The following is a 25041-nucleotide window of genomic DNA, read 5'->3' as shown; positions in this document are numbered from 1 at the left end:
ATAAGATAATATAAGGTGTTACAGCGCACAAGGATATTTGCAATATAACTTAGAAAGACAGAGATTACACTTGAATGAAGATCCTACACAAATGGACTCCACGCCCCTCTTAGAGTATAATGAAACTAGATGGCCACAACCAATATATATCACTATATATATATGACGTATTTATCGTAATTGACGTGCAAACTTACCCGACGGTTATGTTTGCATTTGCGCTTCGCTCTCCAGATAGGTAACAGACTGCACTACTACATTTGGAAGTATTTTTATGTTAGAATTTGGGCAGAGGCAACTAAGTTCATGAGGCATCAGTATGTTGTGCCTGTTAATAGTGTGTTGATTCTACAGGCCGTTTTCTGGTTTTGCCGGAAGAAAAGTACAAGTAGGTTAGAGGTAAAACCCATGCAACCTTCATCCGAGACCGAAAATAAGTCATCCAAAGTGTGAGAAAAGTGCATAAACACATCTCCCATGTAGCCGGGATTCGAATCGAGATCACAAGGGGTGAAAGGACAGCGATCATTACTAGTGCACCTCGAGGTGCAGCTGCGAGAGCTTCGCAAAGTCGTACCGGAAGGGAGGCAAACTTCCGGAAGTCAACCAGAACGCCGACCTTTAACAACATGTAACAAGAATTCAGTAAAAATAATAATAATTACACAGTATAATACATATTTTTCATCACTGGTTGATATCACTTAACTGATTATGGGTTTTAACTCAGATTTATTCAAACTCTATCTACTAATCGTAACGTACGCAGGTACATAAAATTTTTAGTGCTCTTTCGCATTAGCAACCAAATTAAGTTCATGAGGGTTGGTTATGTATAATAAAAAACACAGTTGAGATGGACGAAATTATTAGATTTAATGATTACTTTGTGGATAATTTACTAGAAATGCGTCATACGATTACTTTTGTTAGTTACTTGCTAGAAAACGGAAACATGAAGGCATTAAAGAACGATGCCATGACAAATCTAATGGAATTAAATGGCTGAAGTTCAAATAAAAATAATAGGAAAGCATCAGTTCGTAAAAATAGATGAATTAATTAGTAACACTATGAAGAAATTTGAGCTAAGATCATCTTTGTTTAGAAGAAGTTCTATAATGAGGAAAAATACTCGTGAGAAACTATGCCTTTGCGGAAGTGAGGATTCGCCATTTCAGCACAGCCCTTCAATGAACCCTGCATAACACCCTTCCTCGGTAATGCTGCGGTTGTTTAGTATTTGCTATGGACTGCTAGTTTTCACTCGAATCGTGCAAAGCATTTATTGACTTCTGCTAACGATAGTTTTCGCTTGTGGAGGAACGCAAAATAAGTTCTAAGTGAATCAATTGTAAGCAAGAATGATATGAAGTTCAGCTGTTTAGACTTTTCACCAAGGCTATTAAGCCACCAGGAGCATACAGGAGGTATGAGCGTTTCATCTTCAAACTGCGCGTATTCTATGTTCAGTTTTCGTTTCGCTGGATGAAAAACTATTGTACTTCGCATCTGACTGACATCTGGGTGTGTGTATGAAACTACTTGTATTCCTTGTAGCTCAGAAATTGTAGTGGCTGTAGCTTGAATAGAATTTTTTTTTTCTTTCTTTCTTATTTCTAATCTGCAGCTTAATAAAACTCGTATCTATGTCCGACAATGTCAGAACTGGTTGGACTTCTGCGGTACCATGTAAGTACAGAGAAAGAGTTTGAATCCACATGCAGCCAATGACAAAGCTACTGCTGTACCCAACGTTAATTGAGCATCACAGTTGTGGCTGTCGTAAAACAATGGATATTAAACTCTTTTTGTCATTCTTTAGCTGTGCCGAAGTATAAAGCAGAAACAAGAACGTTTATTAGCACAAATATTACAATATCCAAAATACTGTAAGTATGCAACAGTCGATTTTTAAAAAGGTGACAGACAAGCTTCTTTACAAAGAAGCAGAGAATGAGCCTTAAACAGATGATAAAAGAAAGAATTATTATATTTAATAAATGATTGTAAAATTTTGTGAAAATTTAACTCTAACCAAAACTGACCCTTTTAATTGATTGTTACAACTTTTGTATTTTACATCACCACCGCAGGTTTATGTACAACATAATTTCTTTTGTGAAAATCAGAATGTTTAGACAAAATAAATATAAATGCAAATTCCGCATATTTTCAGGTTCTTTCGTACATAAAAGCTTTCAAAGGTTTTATGTGCCTGAAGAACCGGTCTCTAATCATTACACACTAATAAGAGAGTACGTCTCTTTGTGATCAATTTAATGGTACACCCCAGTCATCTCATAATAATACAGTAGAGTCGCCCATTACTGATATTCATCCGTACGCAAATTTATATTCAGTTCATCGCAATAAAATAAATAAATTTTCTGTTTATACTCCGGGACGACCAAACGGTTAGAGGAGTTCACAAGATAGACAGAATACAAGAAACAACACCGTATTCAGCAGTCACGGGTTTGAACCCCGGTCACTCAAGGCACGTGTACTTATGCACCCGCGCTCCTGACCACTAGGCTACGGCGGCCTTCATAAGTTACATTTATTTGGAAAAACTGGAATTACAATTCACTGACTTTTCTGTTCCGTTTTGGACTTGCGCTATCTTTCTAATCCCTTAAAATAAAAGCCTCACTCAAACAAATTTGTAGCCATTTCTTCTACATTCGGTGGAGGAGATCAGTAAATTAACTAAGCCTGGTCTTTCTTTTAAAGGAGATGTGAAAAAAGATATATTTTTACCTCGAGCTGATTTCATCCGAATCTATGCTGTGAGAAAACATTTCCGACATCAGCAATATACATAATGTTTCAATTCCTTTGATTAATCCTCCAAATCTCCCATTCAAAGCGCCCAAACAGCATGCGTGCATCACCAGCCAACCATGCTCATCTATAAATAAAAATCGATTTCTGAGGGTAAAGAGGCATTTACAGAGTACCGTAATAAGCTCTTTGATGTGTACTTATTTTAGCTATCTAACAGAGCAATTCAGTTTATATTAAGTTTGTAGAAGTCTATGTTCATGGGTTCGGAAAAGCATTTAGAAAACTCCTTCAATCCACGATTCAGTCGTGGATTGAAGTCTCTGCGGAATCAAGCAGAGACTTCCAAATAGGTGATGAAACCGCTCTACTGGCTTTGATTCTAAATTAAGTCACTGATATTCAGCTATTAACTAATTCAGCCTTGATATTCAGGTATTAACTGAAATAAATATGAGCAATTTCCAGTATTTATTATGAACTTAAAAACACAAATAGCCCTGAAGGGGCTATTTGTGTTTTTAAGAATATACATACATACATGCATATACATACATACTCCACTTTATAGAATATACATACATACATGCAGATAGCAACGGCCGTGGTAACAAATGAATACAGTTAAAGGTAGGACAATGACTTAATATGATGTGGAGATATTTTATGACCTAAAAGATTCTGAAGCGGGAAAAATATCAAACTAGGCAGAACAGTTCGTAAAAGTTCTAGTCCTTATCTCAGAGCCAAGGCAAGCCACAAATTTACTGACCTTCACACAATGGAATTTCTGTTTCAGACAGTGGGAAGTGATCCATTTCAGTTTGAGATAAAAGGCTTTCCCTGCAGCCAGCCGACAGAACTAGATACCTCTTAAAACCTTTTCAATGGGTATTTTATAAAATACCTTTTACAGCTTGGAAGTGACGTCACATATTGTTTCATGCAGTGCTTCCCTCCACATTGCACTCGCGCAGTAGCTCAGTGGTTATAATCAGGGTCTTCTCACAAGTGGCGTAAAAAGGCCCGAGTTCGAATTCGTCAATGCTATGTGGAATTTTTATGGTCATATTTCACAAAGTGGATAAGTTAGCCGGTCTCAGGTTAGGACTGCATGGTTCCTCCCCCCCCCCCCATCAAGGGAAGCAGTTTTCTTTTGTCTAGCAAACCGACCGTATATTGACGCTTCACAGCCTTAATAGCTTTGGCTCTTAACACACCCACCTAGCACGGGAAAAACCAGAATCCAAAAAGAGTTGCTCTAACCTTCTTATATTCTATTTATCCTACACGAACTTCTGTAAAATAGCCGCAAATTAGTCGTTATAGGATGAAAATAGTTCTTATGTAGAATAACAAAAGGTCTCCTTTATCATTATCAAATAATTGAACAGCTGCTGCTTTTTGTAACAAACAATGGGAAAATCCATGGTAAAAGGGGAAAAGTGGAATTGGCCTCCTGAGTTTTTTTCTTTCCTTTTTTGTTTGTTTAAACAAAAAGTTATTGGAATTTACAGTGATCCAGTAAGTAGATTGGAGTATACAGTACTGGAGTAATGTACCTAATCAACCGTATTAAAATTCAGGAAGTCAGAAAAAAACTTGTTGACATAGGCTTAATTTAATGCGTTCTTTAAATGAACTAAAAATTTCAGAAAAAAATGCATGCATTTGTTTGGCTATATAATTCGTGGACTAAACTATCCATTAGGGTTCTCCTTTGCCCCCCCCCCCCCACACACGGGCTGTGTTGGGCAACTAAGAGTAAGAACAGGTGCATGTATACTTGCATGTACACCAATTCTAGAAGTATAGTAAATAAATTTGACGAATCTAAAGTGCTGATCAAGACTTCAAAGGCAGATATTGTTGGGATATCAGAGACATGGTGTCACACATATATAAGTAGTGCAGAAATTGAATTTGGGGAGTACAATGTGTACATAAAGGATAGACAGGGTAGGAAGGGAGGAACGGTTAATTAAGAAAAATATAAAATCAAAGGAAGTGCATCCAGTTGACAAAAGATGGACAGTACAATGTTGAGTCAGTTTGGTGTGAAATAAGCACTGGGAAAGGGAAAATGAGAGTAGGAGTGTGTTATAGGCCTAATGACTCTGATGAGTACAACGAACAATTGCGAAGAGAAATAAGAGTGGGCCAGTAAATCAGAATGTCTTGTAATGGGGGATTTAACTTTCCAGACATTGACTGGAACTTGTGGATTGGTCACTTGCACGCTAGCAAGACTTTTATGGATATACTGGAGGATTGTTTTCCACAACAACATGTTCGAGGGGCAACCAGAGGGAGTAATACTCTTGATCTGATTATCATCAGTGATTATTCATGCATTAAGAATTTACAGATAAAGGAACCACTAGGTGACAGTGATCACAGTGTACTGATGTTGGATTTACTTAAAGATGTAACTTCCATCAAGGGTAACGGTCTCAGACAGTTTTTAAATTCTATACAGTGAGATCAACTGATGATGTTTAAAGCAGCGAATTCTAAATGGGAAGCCTTCAAGGAATTAATCTTGGAGGCTACTAAGCTTTTCATACCAATTAAGAAATACTGTTCAAGATTTATACCTAAATGAATGTTAGACGAACTAATGAGGCTCGTGGCAAAGAAGAAAAATGTGTGAGATGCATATAAATTATCAGGTGACACAGAAGCCTATGACAGACGTAAGCTAGTCTGTAATCAAGTCACAAAGGAGGTTAGGCAAGCGAATGCTGATTACGAGAAATCCTTGCCAAAGGATGCAAAGAAAAACAACAAAAACTTCTCTACTTATGTAAACTCTAGAAGGAAGGGGATGAATCAGATTGGTACACTTCATGTTGGTGGTTCGACTGTTGATGATCCTGCTCAGATAGCTGACAAACTGAATGAGTATTTTGCATCTACATTCACACATAAGGAATTCTGTAAGCAAAGAGAGGACAGAAGTTTACTAAACTCTAACAGGGAGCTAAATTATTTTGTAATAACGGAGAGCAAAGTGCAGAAGAAACTGTTGAAGTTAAACAAAAAAAAAGGCACCTGGGGTGGATTGAATCTATCCCGTTATATTGAAGGAGGCAGCAAGGGAAGTTAGCAAACCCTTAGCCATAATTATGAGAACATCCTTAGATTCAAGAAAGGTCCCCATGGACTAGAGATGTGCAAATGTATTCTCAACTCACAATGGGGGGGGGGGGTTCAAAGGGTAAAACAAATAATTATAGACCTGTTAGTTTAACTTCTGTTTCCTGGAAAATAATAGTCACTGGTTAGAGAAGTGATGCAGGATCACCTAGAATAGACAAGACTGCAGTAATAGTTTGGACACAGCATGGGTTTGTTAAGGGAAGTCTTGTCTGACCAATTGGATTGGATAATACGATGTGGTCACAAAGGAACTGGATGAAAAAAATAATTTTGATATCATATACTTGGATTTCAAGAAAGCTTTTGATACTGTTGCACATGGAAGACTGCTTTACAAATTGGAGCAGTATGGCATTAAGGGCAAGTTGCTGTAATGGATAAAGGGATGGTTGAGTGGGAGATAGCAGAGAGTGGTAATAAATGGACACTGCTCTAAGTGGATTAATGTTATTAGTGGAGTCCCCCAGGGTTCAGTGCTGGGCCGATTGTTGTTTTGTGTATTTATCAATGATATCGATGAAGGTATATCAGGCTTAATGTCCAAGTTTGCAGATGATACAAAGGTTGGCAGAGTTGTTAATGACAGTAGAGACAATATGCTACTGCAAGAGGATCTAGAAAGGTTAGGCAGATGTGCTGAGAAATGGCAACTAAAGTTTAACATTGACAAATGCAAAGTACTGTACTGCATATGGTTAGCAGTAACCTAAGAGAAACGTACCAACTCTGTGGTACTACATTCAGGAAGTTGGATGAAAAGGACCTGGGAGTAATTGTACAGTCAGATGTGAAGTTCTCTGCAGTGCAGATCGACTGCCAGAGCAGGTCATGGAGCTTTGTCAATGATATAGGAATTTTGCTAGCAGAGACAAGGAGGATATTATCCCCATGTATAAGACAATCGGCAGGATACACCTCTAGTACTGCGTACAGGTCTGGAAGCCTCATTTTAGGAAGGATGTAGAGCTGTTGGAACGAGTACAGAGAAGGGCAACAAGATTAGTGAATGGAACAAAGGGGGTGCTCTTACCAAGAGAGGGTTAAGTCTGCAAGTTGCTGCATTTGGAGGCTAGGCACCCACCTGCGAGGTGATCTAATTGAAGTGTATAAGGCCTTGAATGGTTTGAGCAGGCTCAGCGCTGATGGGATACTTCCGCTTGCTTAGATTAAGAACCCGAGGGGACATAGATTCAAACTGAGTAAAGACAGTTGTAGAATAGATGTGCGGAAGTTTGCCTTTAGCCAGCGGATACTTGATTGCCGGAACAGACTTCAATCTGTTGTTGTGAATGTTGATAGCTTAAAAATTTAACGCTGAACTAGACAAACATTTGGAGTGACCAGATGGGTGAAATAGGAAGGGGTTTTTTTTTTTGTTTTTTTTTTGGCTGATGCTATATATGCTTGCTTTCTTGCATCATATGCCTCAACTAATGCTGATGCTAATATGTAGACTAACGAACTAGCATTCTTTACATTGAGATTACATTGCAATATCTTGTAAATTAATTGTCCAGCTATCTTCATGGGAAGACAGTAAAGGTGGTCTTTCCAAAAGATTGATTTAGGATACTCGTTTGCCACTCTCTCTCTCTCTCTCTCTCTCTCTCTCTCTCTCTCTCTCTCTCTCTCTCTCTCTCTCTCTCTCTCTCTCTCTCTCTCTCACACACACACACACACACACACACACACACACACACACACACACACACACACACACACACACACACACACACACACACAGAGACTCATATAAATTACTTGCAATTACATTTTGAAGATATAAGTCTTCGTTATCAGGGGTTCTTAACGGGGAGGCTAGCCTCTTTCAAAATACGGCCCTCTGAGTAGCACAGTTAGTATATCACCGTCCTCCATGGTAAAAGGGGAAAAATGTGGAATTGACCGCCTGGTGAAATATTTTCCTCCTCACACCGGGTGGAAATTTCAGTTCGAATCCCGTCAATGACGCGAGGAATTTCTATGGGTCTTTTTCACAACGCGACTGAGTTAGTCTGTCTCAGGCGAGGATAGCATGGTTTTTTTGTCCAGAAAATAGCAACTTGACCATAGAACACACACACAATTTACAAACATATTATATACGGCGCAACTAGAGTATAGATTACATCTCGACTTAATACAACCTCTCTTCAATCAGGAAATCTGGCTTTAACTACTGTCTCTAAAGTATCGCCAGCTGTCAGTCTGAGTAGCAAGACGGGTGGCAACACTGTCTGTTGTTGCTAAGGCAGTCACATCACCAACAGTTACTATTGTGTCGAGAGCAGCTCCTATTTCTGCACTTTCAAAAACAGTTGTTTTTCCAAAACCAGTTGTTAAATTGTCTGAAGGTCCAGTAAGTGCAGCAAGTACCACGTCAGGAGATGTGAATCCACCATTACTGTAAGTTATGGTGGATTCACATTTTAATGTGGGTAATGCTGTTGTAATGCTACAACAGCATTACCCATGATCACTCCACCTGCAGAGCAAGCAGCTCCATCAGAAAATGAAAATAAGCGGAAACGTGAAGATGAACAAGATGACTAAGATGTTGAATGAGTTTTTTCCAAATAGGAAAATAATTGCATCTTATTTGTAATTCAAATCAATTCAAAGAAGAAAATAATTGTCATTCTTATTTGTGGTGCAAAAGTAAGGTTGGTTGTAAATCATAACTTCAGAAACAAGTTGTAATAAACATGGTGAAATGTCCTAAATTTCTAAAGCGCCAACCCATCACAACTAATTCAAAATACACCAAAACTTTTTTTTTTTCTTTCAGCATTTTTTTTTTTTTTTTTTTTTTTTGCTTCCAATTGTTCAATTTCAAGTTGTAATGCAACACTGTGGTTTTAAACAAGATCTTTCCAAAACTGAATTTTCTGATCAAGCATTTCATTTACAATTTTTGAAACTTGAATGAAGGAAGTGCAATGAAAGGGAAAAAAATAGAAGGGAGATGGCTGTACAAACAAATTAAGAACTCTTGCTTTATACGTATACTTTTATAAACCATATTAAAATTTGAAATACAGTTTCTTAAACTGATGATCCCCATGATAGCATAATTGTTTCACAACTTGTTAGTCGTTTGAAGAAGTCTGGACTCCAATTCCGAAAAGGACAGATTTCTACAGGTTCCTTTGATCAGTTCTGTATTTAGCAGATTTTAGGTGAAGGGGATATGGTTTTTTCCTCGCGAAACATCCAAAACGGCCAGTGAACGTACCCAATGAACGCACAAATTACACTACTCATCCATTTCGACATAGTGCTTGAATAATATAATGAATATCAATTCCAATACCAAGGCCAATTATTCAATTCGCCATAAATAAAGTGATAACCGCCAGTATTTGAATAATATTCTTCATAATTAGTAATAACTACCAATTAATAAAATGAAATCAATATCAAATTTAAGAATTTCTCCAATCGATATTCTGTCCTTTGATTATCAGAAAAAAATACTTCAATTACTAGAAAAGCTAATAAGAAATTAGTTTTTAGGATGGATTTTATTTGATTTTATTTTAAAGTCCACATAATTACATAAGTACATATAGAGGCCTACCATTATACATTCGGCCAGTCTTAGTGCCCTACCCAGGTATATTCGATCTTCTTAGGTTACCAAATTATGGAAATTAGTAATGTTTAAATGAATGAATAAATAATATATATATAAAGGTCCTTATTATAAAATGAAGATAAACTTTTTCAACGAATATACATATGATGCAAAAACTTTTAAATTAATAATCCCATTGAATACAAGGAAATTTTTTCAACTGTTTCTTGCATGGTAGCAAAAGTGATTAAAATTGAATGTTGATATTTTCTAGCATTTTTAAGAACAGGTTGGACCCTACCAGCAGTTCCTAACTATTCTTAATGGTTTTTGTTTTTTTTTTTTTTTTTGTGAGTGTACAATAAAGACGTAAATTTAAAACTTTGTGTTATGCTTTTTATATTCCAGATTTCTGATATTAATTTAATGTATTTCTGATATTAATTTAGTGACTGCAAACTAATACATATTCATCACATCTATGTTGCTGATATATATATGTTTTTTTTTTTTTTTTTTTTTTTTACCCACTGTTATAAGAAATTAGATTGTTTGATGTGTCTTTACTGGTTCTGTATATTGTTTAGTATAAAACAAATATATATATATTTGTTTTATTTGTTATTTGTTTGTTTTATTTGTTAAACAAAAACAAATATATATAACCGTACAAATAAATTAGAATGAGAGTTAAAAATAAAAAAAATAAAATAATGCCAGCAGTATGGCAAGACAAGAGCAAAAATAGTCGAAATTAAACTTAAGAATCAAACCAAACAGAGAGGGAATAGAGGGGTAACAAGAGTAAAAATATTGCAGCAGAAAATCTCTAAGATAATTTAGAACATCTAATTATAAGAATAATAATTCATTAAATTTTTGAAAGCCAATTAAAATAGAAATTTAACGGCGCCCCCTCTGACGGGCACCAGGTCCAAATTTATGTGAAATTTCACCAACAAAGATCTAGACCACTACAGTAAAATAAAACAAAAATAGACTGACCATTACGCCCCATCTCAACAGAGGCCCACAAGGCCAATAATACTGCTGGCATTATTTTATTTTTTACTCTCATTCTAATTTATTTGTACGGTTATATTTCAATATTTCAAGCATCATGTAGAGGAGTGTGCTTTTGGCTGCCTTTGATGTTTGCTGTACCTTTTTTATATTATTTTTATCATGAAAGATTCAGTTTCCAAGTATTTTAAACGTTATTCAAATATATATATATATATATATATATATATATATATTTGTTTTATAACAAACAATATATAGAAGTATAAGGCAGTATACAGTGATTAATAGGAATTATAAGATGAGTTTCTCCCCTTTCTTTTTAAAAGCATACTAGCAAGAAAATTTTTGAAAAACAGTTTGAAACATGGTACTGTTGTCAATATCCAAAATTCATAGCTAAAATTTGTTGTATGTCTATTAAAAAGAAAAAAAGATTTTCACAAATCTTTTGTAAAAACTGAACAGAATCTAGGAACAAGTTAATTATATTTTGCTCTAGGAAAAAAAATAAGTATAACCTTATTTTACGAGTAACATTATTAATATGAAATGTGAACTGAATTAAGACATACTTTAAAGTTAAAAAGAAAGAACTCTTACACAAGAAATAAATTTAAAGTAAAGAAAAAAAAATAGGAAATAGCACTGTTTACCTGTCAAAGAGGGTCTCCTATCCGTTTGGTCTCTAGGAGCATAGCCATGCTCCACACACCTGTTCCTCAATGAGTCACCATCAACAATGTCCGTGTCACCGTCACCGTCACCATCTGTCCCTGGGTTCTGAACGCTGTCGAGCGTGTCGTTAGCAGTGTCCGGCATCCGGTCACGAAATTCTTCTACTGGACTAGTCTGCACTGAGCTATCCTTCGTATCAACAACCTGGTTTCCATGACAGCAGCGGGATACAGCTGCGGGGGAGGTCGGTGGAAACACATGGCTGCATGTCCAAGGCTTCGTCACGGTCTCCCACTCAATTCGCTCAATTCCCCGCTCCACCGACACAAGGAGATGCTGTAATAAAGACGCTAAGAGATCGTCTGTTTCCTCGGTCTGGGAACAAAGGCCCGGGTCAGTACGGGTCCAGTCCATGCTGCACAGAGAATGGAACTCCTTTTCATTTATCGCCTGCATCCGAACTTCGCTGCTTGTCCGACATTTTACCACAAGCTGATGTCTGGATTGCGAATCTGGGGGGTCTGGAGGTCGCGCCTCTTGGATACAGAAATAAAAGTCTCCTGGTTTTAAGAGAGAAGCGTCCAGTTCACTTAAATGGATCACAAGACGCCGATTGAAACACAAAGGCCAACCTTCCCACTTACGGGCGCAGCAGCTGTGACAAGGCACGGAACCAACCTTTAAAGAGAAAAAAAAAAAAAAAAAGAAAAGAAAAGAAAAATAATTAGCAATAACTTAAGTAGCTGAGAGGTAAGGAATATATATAATAGAAATTTCATTAGCATAAAGTACTGTAATAATTTTCGGAAATGAGCTAGACTCAACTTTGATTGTTAAGTGGATGTTAGGGAGAAGGTATAACAGTATTGAATAACTAGAGAAATTCAAGAGGCTTCAAGACTGCAGTGATGTTTCAGTTAATGGATGTCTTTCTTAATCTAAAAATCAATTTGACAGTGATCCACCAATAATCTAATACAAGTCCATTACTATACAAAAATCATTTTGGCATCCGCTCAAAGCAAGGAAGTTCAACTTTACCAGTGCTGCTAACAGAAAAGAATTTAAACTCATGACGTCAATTTTTTTTCACTCCCCAATGACATCATGCTAAAGAGATGCTATTCTAAACGAATCATGCCAAGACACGCGAGATTCAAAATAAGCAATAAAAACGATGTTCGTCACCAACGGATATAGGCGTGTCGAGAAGACATGTTTAAAACAAATTATCAATTTGTATTTGTGGACCTTAGATTGGAATGCTATAAAGAGTGGATAAATTTAACGGTTTCCAACGAATACTGCAGGTTAATTAACTCCAAAACTTCACAAAGAGGCTGATTTAGTTTTCCCTGTTAATGACGTTCTTTATCTAAGACGCCGCTAAATGACGTCAATTAACCTTGGCGACAAAGATTTTAAAAAATGCGAGCAAGAAAAACAACAAGAACAGGAAAAAGTCGATCATTACAGTCACAGTTTGTGATGAAAGAAAGAAGACGGCAGTAAGATTACAAAGTGTAGACTGGAGGGGTGTGTTGCTGGAGGATCTGTCAGTGTCCAGAAGCGTGTTATTTTCTTTCCATTACACTAAAGGATAGGGGTGGAGAGATTATTATAATCCTAATGCATGGGTTGTAAAGAAGTGAGTTTTTATGAGGACACTTTTTTTTTCTCTCTCTCTCTCTCAAGTAATTCAATTAAAACTACAAACCAAGGTTCTTATGTTCAGGAAGTGGGAAACGTTCCATTTAATCTAAGTGAAACGTGTTGCAGGCCACATTCTGCATGTCACCACAAAGGTAAAGCGACATCAACCTGGAGTATCACTTTGACCTACCAAGATTTTCCGACAGACATCAATTGTAATTTGGGGTGGGGGAACATAACATGGCGTCGGGTTCTCTATTTTCAGTTTTTATGGATATTATTACAATAACTTAATTTTAAAAATTCCAAGTACTTCCCAGAAAATTAAATTCCATTTCAGGATCGCATAAACAGGCCTGAAGAAAGAGAAACAGAGTTCCGAATTCTTTTAAGTTTTTTAAGTGTTTGACATTGAGGTGTTTCTATCATTCAAATTGTAGCATTTCAATAATAAATTACTTAAATCTACCACGTGATATAATAGTGTAGTCTGATTTAATCAATTATCTTAAAATTTTTCCTAAAGATTTATTTTTAAGAGATATATTCTTAAAAATGCTGCTGAAAATATTACGAATTCGGATTTATAACATTTTTCTTTAATATTACTTTGTTTTCCGGCCTTTTTATGAATAACACTTCTATTGTTTGATTTATTTACGAATGTGTTATTTATTAAAGAATCAATTTTATTTTCAAAAAAAGCTAGGTGATCATTAATTTTCATCATAAAATGCAATAGCACTGATTATTTGAAGCCTGAAGTAGTCAAGATCAGTGGCTTCAACTGTTAAGTTCCGGCTTTATTTTATTAATTACTCCGAACCATGTAGTATCAGAAGAAATGAGGGGTACCATGTGAGATGACACATCCTTATCAATTTTATATCCTCAAACCGGCCACTAGACAGACCACCAGACTAAACCAAACTTAAATATCTTATTGTCACTAACCGGCAAGATCGTGCCTGGAGTGAGAAAACGGCAAATACCAGCAGAGTCCGTGAGTTGGAAATACAATCTTCATTTGTACAGCATACGTACAGGGATGAGTTCAAGGTTTGTGTTTTGGGATTCTGTTCAAATGTTCCTTTAATGTTATAATGTATGCTGGGTTATCAGTATATTGGGAGAGGAGATTAAAAGAAAACCCTGTTTGTTTATTGAGACGATAAGTTATATTCTTTTTTATTGTAAACAGTCCTAGATTGGAATCCACTTTATATTTCAATGCTTTTTATAAGGTTTTATTTTATTGTTCTATGTATACGAGGTGTGGTCAAAAAAGTTCGCGGACTGACTTTGTATCTTAAAATTTCGGCGTCTTAGTGAGCTGAAACTTGTCGCAACGTGTGCGGTGACTCATCTAGGCACAGTAACGGATGGATCACCTGTTTATTTGCAGTCAATCTGAATTAACGCGCGCTGAACAGAAGTCATTTTATGTGTTTCGTTGCATTTTAAAATGAGTGATTTCAGTGAGCAGCAAATTCGCATCAAATTTTGTTTCAATTAAAGGAAAATTGCGTCAGAAACTACGAAATGTTAAAAGCAGCTTTTAGAGAAGATGCTTTTCGAAGACTTTTCGCTGGTTTCACAGAGTTGAAAGAGGGCCGCTTGTCCGTCGAAGATGATCCTCAATTCTGGTCATTTTTGAACTTCAGAAACCAAAATCAACGTTTAACTATTCGCGAAACTGCTAATGTAACTGATATTTATGGGACATAAATATCAGTCATGTCAATTATTTTTAACACAGGATTTAGGAATGCGAGGCGTTTCAACCAGATATGTGCTTCGCATCCTCAATGATGATCACAGAGAGCAGCAAATTCTTGCATGTCAGGATTTTCGCCAATGTGCTGACCCACGCTTTTTTTTCTTCCACCATTACTAATGACGAATATCGTATATCTAGGGCTATGATCCAGAAAACAAAGGCTTCGTCTTCTCCAAGATCATGCTTATCGCATTTTTTCTCTCACAGGGTATTGTTCATTATGAATTCGTTACGAATGGTCAAACAGTGAGCCAGGAATAAATACTACAAAACAATTTTATGGTGATTGCGCAATGCTGTTCGGAGAAAAAAAGGCCTGAAAAATGGACTTTAGGGAATTCGCAATTGCACAATAACGCCCCCATACTCGTCGCTTTCCATTCAAAATGGCGCCTCTGTAGCCAGGTGGGCAGGAGCACACGCTTCTTGATTAGATCGGGGTTCAAGCCCGTGACCACCAAATACGAAGGATGCGGAAAGGTCAGGGAATGACCACCGCATATCCCCGGAGCAATATGGCCTTAGTTGCTAATACTCCTAAAAACCAAATAATAACAACATAACTTTCCATTCAACAATTTATTGCGGAGCACTCCTTCACTGTGATCCCTAATCCGTCATATCGGACCCTTATGTAATGGACGTGGGATAGTATTAAATACCCCAGCTGAAGTTGCAGATTAACTCAACAGTTACTTTGCATCGATATTTACAGAAGAAAAACACTTTATGTCAATGAGAAATTCTGGGAGTGAAGTTGAAAAAAATGTAACTAATGATGTTGAAATTTCACATGTTTATTTAATGAAAAAACTTTCGAGCCTACAGGCCAGTAAGGCTCCTGGGGTTGATAGCTTTTACCCTATTGTTGTTGTTGTTGTTGTTTGGTTTTTAGGAGCATTAGCAACTAAGGCCATATTGCTCCGGTGCGGTGGTCATTCCCTGACCTTTCCGCATCCTCCGTATTTGGTGGTGACGGGCTCGAACCCCGGTCTAATCAAGAAGCGTGTGCTACGCACTGCTGCTCCTTCCCACCTGGCTACGGAGGCGCCCCTTTTACCCTATAATCTTAAGGGAGACGGCAAGTGAGTGCATTGAACCATTGAGGCTAATTATGAGAGCATCACTGGAGTGATTCCGTTGGATTGGGAAAGTGCCACTGTATCTCCAATGCATAAGGGCGGTTCTGAGAGTGAAGTGAGAAATTACCAGCCGGCTAGTCTAACTTCAGTAGTAGGGAAAATAATGGAGACTATGATCAAGGGTGGAATTCAGGATCACTTAGATATAAATGGAATTCTGAAGGATACTCAGCATGATTTTGTAAAGGGAAAATCATGTTTAATCTGGTTAGCTATTTTGACAGGGTCACTCAAGAGCTGGACTTAGAAAATAATTTCGACGTTGTTTATTTGGATTTCAGCAAAGCATTTGACTCAGTCCCACATGAGCGGTTACTTTATAAGGTGGAACATGTTGGAATCACATGGAAAAGCCTTAGATGGATAGCAGGGTGGCTTCAGGGCAGGAGGCAGAAGGTTGTGATAAATGGTTATTTCTCAGATTGGGCTGATGTAAGAAGTGGAGTTCCCCAAAGTATCAGTATTAGGACCATTGTTGTTTTTGATTTTCATAAATGACATCGATGAAGGGATAGAGGGCATGATGTCTAAATTTGCAGATGATGTAAAGATTGGTAGAGTAGTTAATGATTGCTGCCAAGCATTGCTTCTTCAGAGTGACCTAGATAGACTTCAGAGATGGTCAAAAAAATGGCAGCTATGCATTAATCCAGCAAAGTGTAAGGTATTGCACCTGGGGAACAGTAACCTCAAAATAACTTATACACTTGGCGGATTTGAACCGAAGCCGGTAGTGGGGGAAAGGGACTTGGGTATTACGATACGGTCAGATACGAAGTTCTCCGAACATTGTCGACTGGTTGCAAGGAGGACCCAGGGTGTCCTATCGATGATTTATCGAACAATCGCTAGTAGAGACAAGGACGTCATAATCCCATTATATAAGGCTATTGTTAGACCACACTTGGAATACTGTGTTCAAGAATGGAGACCGTACCTGAACAAAGACATTATGCTTCTTAAAAGGTCCAAATACCGGTAACTCGCCTGGTGAGATCGGCAAAAGGGCGTCCATATGAGGAAAGACTTCGAATATGTGGGTTGCAGAGCTCGGAAACTAGGTGACTTAGAGGAGACTTGATTGAGGTGTTAAGGCTCTGAGAGGCATAAGCAAAATGAGTAAAGACGAAATTTTCACGGTTATAAATGATTCTAGAAATAGAGGCCATCATTTCAAGTTACGGGGGGATTTGTTTAGACTGGATTGCAGGAAGTTTTATTTTAGCCAGCGAGTTACAAATTACTGGAATAAGTTACCTACATGGGTGGTAGAGGCTGACAGTCCAGGGAAATTCATAGGTCAACTGGATAATTACCTAAGGGAGGAGGGAAATGCATAGAAATGGTTGTCCATTTCCTTTTCTCTTATTAATTTTTATTATTGTAATTTTTTAAAAATTTTCTTCTTATTATTATTAATTTGTTTTTATTCTTATTATTTTATTTTATGCATTTTTTGTTATTTTATCTTATTATTTTTATTATTTTTTTGTTTGGCTGGTACAGTATAAGCCATAGGCTTCCTTGCACCATGTAGCCATTACTAATACTAATATTTCATTGGATTTAGCTCCATGATTTTATATATATATATATATATATTTTTTTTTTTTTTTTTTTTTTTGTTTCCCAGCCTTAAAGCTTCTCCCCTACCCCACATCTTGAAAGGTCATGAATTTGCAACGATTGAGGAACATTATTCAGAATGTGACACACGAACTATTAGCAGCTACAAAAGGCCCATCAGTAATGTTTACAGTAGTTGCAGAAGAGATAAAATAGAGTTGATGTACAGTGCTAAGAAGACCACTTTGAAGAACTCCATCCGAATAGCCGGTAACCTTCTTCACTTTCAAAATATTAGTTCAGTTCCAGAAGTTTTTAATTGTAACTTGTATATTACAATAACGCGAAATCAATTCTACAAACATTACTGTGTAAGCAACGATTCAACATCTTGTAACTAAGTTGCGCAACCGTGTTCAATACGAGGCAGAATCGTAGCCGATTAATCAAATAGAATACTGTATAGGATTACACATTACGCACTCCGTGTGTTGGAATCCACGTGATTCCATAAAATATAAATAAAAAATAAATTTTCTGTTTATACTCCGGGACGACCAAACGGTCAGAGGAGTTTACAAGATACACAGAATACAAGAAACAGCACCGTATTCAGCAGTCACGGGCTTGAACCCTGGTCATTCAAGGCACGTGTACTTATGCACCCGCGCGCCTGACCACTAGGCTACGGCGGCCTTTAATTATATATGGTAATATGCTTTATCTTGTAAACTCCACTGACCTTTTCTACTTCCTGCAGAGCAATCAGAAATATCTAAACAATTTTCTTAAGAATCAAACCGAGTAAGTAAATCTGATTCACTTTGTATGCAATTAGCAACCCAGCTGGAAAAATATAATCCTTTCTGAAAATCGTTTTTTTTTTTTTTTTTCATCGAATTATTACTTGATTGAAATATCTTTCCATTGGCTATAAATATCTTAGAGTTAAGTTCCCTTTATCCGTATAATCATTAATTTTGTCAGCCCAGAATTATAATGTTCCAGTATGGAGCCATTGGGGATGGGAAGTCTCTAGTCTTCAAATAATTAAGAAAAAAAAAAAGCAAAACGCATCCTTAAATTTGATGAAGTTTATCGTTGTGCTCAATATAATGAATACTTACTCAAATAAACATAATTTACAGAAGATTAGTAATATGATTAGTAATATTAGTAATTAGTAATTTCAAGGTGATAAGTAGTATATATTTAAATTAACGCTTATTTCCATCAAAGCAACTAAGATCTAAAAATACCTCTTTATCTATAACAAGACCATGGTATGGCAATAACAGCCCTATTTTAGTATTGAAATATTTAAATGGTTTAAACATGTCTAATTACTGACCTTCAAATGTTTGCAGTATTAAAGTCAGTTCCTGCAATTTCATCTCAATTAAATTCATTCTCTTGTAATATAAAAAAGCATTTCACAGAGCATAAATATATTTATTTGTACACGTAATTTAATGTATGTATTCTTTTAAAGAAAATAAAATCTCATTACCTTTTATAAAAAAAATCATGTATAAATTCTAAATTCATGTATAAATTTATACACTGTCTCATGTATAAATTCTAAATTCATGTATAAATTTATACACTGTCTCATGTATAAATTCTGAAAGATGAAAAATTAATGAGCTACTTGCTAATTATCTGTTTATTTTAATTTTAATTTTCTCCAAAAACTATATTCTGCAATCCGACTTTTCAATTTAAGGAGGCAACAGCAAAACACAGAAAACACCATTGATAATTAAAATACGAAGACCATCTCCTGCTACCTTCTAGCAGCTGAACAGCAAGCTGTTTAGTATTGAATAAATATAATTAAAATGCTAAATTTTTCATACCAGATAAAATCCATAGAGAAAGTCAACCTGTTGGAAAACTAAAAAGGAGTATCATTGTATCAAGCTACATATGGTCTCTTTGATAGCGGATGATGTCCAACTAATTTGTGATGTTAAAAATCATTTCCGAATAATAAATTGTCATCTCCTCCGAGTCGACTGGGATGAGCATGAAATTCGGTATATTGAAAACTGAGTTTGTACCACGTCTATTTATGGAAGAAGAAAGACCACGACCACAGTATAAGATCACGTAACGACATAAGCACTAGCAAAAAATAGCCCAAAAAAGTCTCCTGAAGGTAAAATATAACGAAGACCCATTTCATCATTCGGTAATCAAATACTCACACCAAACCACCGACTTCGCTCCACCTTCATTAAACAAGTATGTTATTAATTCTATAATATGTATTTAATTTGCTCGTATTTACTGGAAAATTGATCGTAAAATAGTGATTTTTTTTCTTTAATTTTATCCATATTTAGCAAGTTCCGTTAGATCGCGTGCATAGAAACTCATCTGTCAAGTGAATGATAATACATCAATCATTCATGTTTAACCGATAAGGAAGTGCTATCATTTTGCATACGATATTAGACTTCACAGCAACAGACCAAAGAAAAAGACAAATCACACTGGTGGGAGAGATAATCAAAGAGTTCAACACATGTGAATGCTAAAGTAGCCTAAAAATGCTTCAACGCCCTTCGCTCTTCCCCAGGGTTCATATGAAAACAGCTTCATGTTTACGCCAGAATAGTCAGTTAAATCTTCGGGAAGGAGAAAAAAAAAAAAAAAAATACAAGTGTTGTCATCATACATAAGAGAGAAGGGGAGAAGAGAAAGAGAGGTCACAAAATAAAAGATAAAGAAAGATACACGCATACACATGTGTACAGCCAAGAAAAAAGGAAGAAGAAGATAAGAGTATGAAAATGTAGGAAGAGAAAAATAAAGTGAAGGTTTTTTAAAATAAAATGAAAATTGAAAAAAGTGGCGGATGGTGACAGTATTGAAATGATCACTTCTCTTGGGAGGGGAAGTGTTCTTTAAAATAAAGTCATCTTTATTTTAAAGAACACTATGCTGAACATGAATGAAAATTAATAATAAAATCCTAAAGCAATTTATGCACTATATAATAAACAGGAAGACTGAATTACTGAATAGTTCGACCAGATGCTTAGTTAAAAATAAATAAATAACTCTTAACAAGCGTTGTTATTGGAATTTTCAGAATCAGATTTTTCTACGTTTATTTACAGCTACAAAATTAAACAAAAGTAAAATTATACCAAGACTGCTAATTTTAAAAACACAAAAATTAAAGAAAATATAGAAAAAAAAACCGGAATATAAGTTACAAAATCTGAAAATAATTTCTATTCTAGAAATATACTTAAAAAAAACAAACAAAAAACCCTATTACAGGCGCCCATCTATTAGGTATTGTCAAATTTACATTCTCCTCTGACTCCATAAAGAAGTAAAAGAGCAGCATATATCAATCGGCTTTCGGTTATGTGCGCGCGCACGCATACATGATGTTTTCTTGGGAAGGCGGGGAGGGAGATCTGTGTCCTTACAAAATAAAAACGCATCACTTAAATAGTTCTTTCTAATCACTATTCTAGAGTTCACCTTCAAACAGCAGCACGACAACATTGTCGCACGTTCACACACATGTACGCATACAAAATGACAGCAGAATAGCGGTTACGGCACAGAACTCTAGTCCCATCCAGTACCAAGGTACAACGCCACCCAAAGGGTTGCCCAAACAAGCAGCGAGAAGTACTTGCGCGCGCACGCACATATAAATATAATCACCCCAAAGGGGTAGATTTTTAAATCCCACCACTCTAATAGATAATCAGTCTCTGAAGACGTCACCCTGATAAGTGTTCGCCACTTGTGTGTCACCACTCTACGACATCCTTCCCTTCCTTAAAGAAGCCTTGTCCTAATAATTACAACTTCCGCCAAGCTCACCATAAATCCGTTGCCCTGATAGGAGTTATTAGGGACTTTCAACCTAGCCATTATAATTAATACACTTGTCCATTAGGACAAGTGACTTTTAAAGAACGAAGTGTCAGCGATCGACACGCCCTCTACCTCCAGAAATTTACTCTCTCAGATATGGTAGCAATTATTGAAAGCTTGTCTTATCGAAACTATATTCCATCATGGACAGAGACCGAAACCTGTAATCACATGGAGTAATAAGTGGGTGTGGTTTGGGCAGATATAACAGCGTCAACATACACAACAGGCAAATGAACAGTGACAGTAGTTTTCGAAAAGGAAAAAAAAAATTATAGAAAACCGACCTTTGATAGTTCACTTATGTTGTGTCCCCCCTTCAGTCAAGGTTGTAGTTTAGTAGGCTAAGAAATCACTTAAGACATTAGGGAGTTAAATCATTCGGGCTGCAAGTCACTTCCGCTCCCAAGATAAGAGAAAGAGGTCTTGGAAGGGAAAAGGTATCGCATGTCAGTCTCTGCAGATAGATGGGGAGGGAGGGTTATAAAATACCAACACGTGCTGTTTTTGAAGGACAGGATTAAGCGATACAGGTGTATCCTTGATAGTTGTGCTATATTCTTAAAGAAATGTCACACCTTCACCAATAATGTCATAAATCTCGGGACTTAAAGGGAACAGGAAAGGTATATGCACTTTATCATGGTTTAACTACTTTCCTGGAGTTATCGTTCATTTTCCTCCATTTCCTTTTTTTTCCTCCCTTGTATCCGCTTATATTTCAAATAAAACTTTTATCAAAGAAGAAAATACATAAATACTATTTTTATGCGAGATGTTATTCGAAAACATGCAAATTCTTTGTTATATGTAAATGACAAGAAAAACAGATCAGCATTATTTTCTTCAGTGTACCACTTTATTATAGTACTTTATTCTTTAAGGGATGTATGCAATGCTTAATTAGATTTACAGAGAAAAAATATATAAAAAGATAAAGTTGTTATTCAGTGTAAATTTAAATCACAGTACATAGGAGTGAATTTATCAGATAGGCTACAAAGAAACAAAGCTATTATGGACCAATAATAACTTTGTTTTTAATTGCAAAGTTCGCTGTCAGTGTTTTGAGAAGGAGGGAAGCTGAATCATGTTCTTGAAATTAAATTGAAAAAAAAAAAAGTGGGTTAAATTCATCAAGTATATTGGACGCCATACAAAGTTCTAAAAAAAATAATTCATCCTGCAAATATTTAACTAGAATAATAATGAAATATATTAGTATATCTGAGGTGGAGGAACTCCCATCTGCTGCAGTGGTTTTTGACTCCAAACAATTGTGTATTATGTGATGAAGCTATGAAATGTCTGGAACAGAGATCATCAATTTTTCAGGGGCAATGTATCAAGTTCCCTGTGGACTGGTGAATTTTTAAAAATTAAGGATCTAAGGATACTCGCTGCCGCTATTTGGTAGAAATTGATGATCGAGGGATGAATGTAATATTTGAAATACATTTAGAGACTTCGCTTTCGTCTTTGGTGCTACCTTTGGAACCAGTATGTAGTTTGTCGACCCTTGCATTCTAGTAATACTTCCGATTAACTAGAATCCAGGGGTCAGAATTGCCCAAGGAATCAATGGTCTTAATGTCCACAGCAAAATAAAGTGTGAAAAATTTTGTAAAGGCCAAAATAGAATTTAAATGTTTTATAATTTCGAAGATTCAAGTGCATAGCATCTCATATTGAACAGCTTTTTCATCGCTGTATTGTCAGGTTATTATGGGCTATTTACTACCTGACGAGAAACCCGAAGTTCCAGAACAGGCTGTCACATTACGTTTCAACTTTTAAATAAATGGCAGATTAATCTTTTGACAATTCCATTTGTGCAAGGTTTGCTCTGCTGGCTGCAAAAACATAGACCGACAATATTTGTTAATTAAAATCATTTAATGATTTTAAACGAAATAACTTAAACCACTTAGAAAAGAACAAAATAGCAATCAGCTATTCAATAATTTCCAAGTTGTAAATAGTCTAATTTTTGGTGCCATTCTCTTCTCCAAAGGCCTGCGATCTGAATATAAAGCACTCAGACTGTTATACTGGATTTTGCAGACTGAATTAACCATCGCTCGTGATTGATGATTAGGGAGGGGGGGATTAGAACTCGAACCCTTCCAAATGGGTGGCAAGTGACGAAACCACTAAAGCTGACGCAGAGATCCTCATAGAGTCTTACAAAGTAAATAATAAATTTAAAGATATATCTAATCGTCGATACACGGCATAAAATTTTCTCTAAATAACAACTCTTATACTAGATGGTTTTTTTTTAATTAAAGGTTATATTTATTTAACCTGTAACGTTTCTGGAACCCTGTCGGAACCTATCATCAGATCATACTCGACTGTATTGTTAATAGCCTCCTGTTCTTACTGAATGACTTCTTCTTCATTCAGTCCTCCGGAGACTTAATGATTCCACATGACAAGACGCTGTTAAACAGTACAGCCAAATATGGTCTGATGGGTTCGGGTAAGGTTTCCAAAACGTTACCTAGCTGTATCATTTAGTCAATACTTTTTTATTTAGCCTTATTGAACTTTTAAAAAACGTCTGCTAAAAGAGTGGTTATTTAAAGAGAAAAATTTCATGGAAAATCACCAGGTAACGTCATATCCTAATTATATTAAATACATAGCATAGTTACACTGGAAGGGTTAGCTTAATGGCGATACGAGGAAAGCGACTGTACTGGACCCAGAGAGCTCGAGAAAAAAAAGTTTTTTTTTAAAATTGTGATAAAATGGCCCATCTTTCTCTTTCCAATTCCTTTGCCTCTCCAGATCCGGGTCCTATATATGGAGGCATATATAGAGGCAGCTAATCCCTGTCCCCCTTCCCCCATAGACACCTGTGGCCAGCTGTTTTTCTAAAAATAAAATAGACAAGACTGAAACATAGAAAGAAAGAAAAAAATATGCCTTTTAATAACCAACTACTGAGATCAAATGCTACTTAAGGTGAGTAACCAAATCGAGACATTCAGCCTATTGTGACAGTTAGCTACTTGAAACGCGAAAAACGATTTTTATAAAAAGATTATATCCGCATATCACCTTTGATAATTACAAACAATTTTTACGACGTATTACATGCTTCACATGCCATTCAAATAAATAAATTGCGATCTGGAGTAAAAGAATTAGCTTGGTATGAAAACCATAGTAGATACTGTGGTTTTCATCAAGATGAGCCCCAACATCAAGATTAAGTTTCCGCTTTTATTATTTAACCCTTCTTTCATCAACAGGTGAAAAGGCAAACCGTCACACAAGCTTTAAGGAGACATTACTAATTAACATTCCTGCCGCTTGGAATACTTCCCACCTAACAGGTTGACTCCGTTGTTAAAACTGGCTAGTACTAGATGGCACGACAAATTCATTTTTATTCAAGCAACGTTTGACCTTAATGAATGCTCTTGATATAACGGAGTGGTTCAGTGGATAAACTTTAGTCAGAAAACGGACATTAGTCGTAATCGATTCTTTCCAGTTACTTAGTAAGAAACCTGCGATCTGCAACACTAAGCGGGAGATACAGTGAGACTCATAAAGTGCTCTTAGCAAATACTGCATCAACAGCAAAACTGACATTACAAACTTTTTATGATAATTGGCATAATCATGGACCACTGAAGAAAGAACCTGCACCTCAATAAAATAGTGACACGGTTTTTTTAAGAAAGTGCATATCCTCTGAGACTGCTAGGTTTCCAGTCCCGGATAGTTTTATCTATCTCATGGGATGT

General features: G+C 36.3%; 1 protein-coding gene across 3 annotated transcripts in view; it reads right to left on the bottom strand.

Annotated features, from left to right (window-relative positions):
* The window catches only part of LOC150090018 (pleckstrin homology domain-containing family G member 4B-like), a 1014666-nt gene that overhangs the window by 293442 nt on the left and 696183 nt on the right, over positions 1-25041 (bottom strand). For all 3 annotated transcript variants that reach the window (XM_090389713.1, XM_090389714.1, XM_090389715.1), the window contains one exon: positions 11206-11905. In XM_090389713.1, coding sequence (XP_090245839.1) covers positions 11206-11905 — 700 coding nt within the window. The remainder of the gene's footprint in view (positions 1-11205; positions 11906-25041) is intronic.

Source organism: Mastigoproctus giganteus, chromosome 2 (genome assembly GCF_048544385.1).
Source record: "Mastigoproctus giganteus isolate SK-2022 chromosome 2, ASM4854438v1, whole genome shotgun sequence".
NCBI classification, from domain to species: Eukaryota; Metazoa; Arthropoda; class Arachnida; order Uropygi; family Thelyphonidae; genus Mastigoproctus; species Mastigoproctus giganteus.
This window is presented reverse-complemented; position numbering and strand designations above follow the sequence as displayed.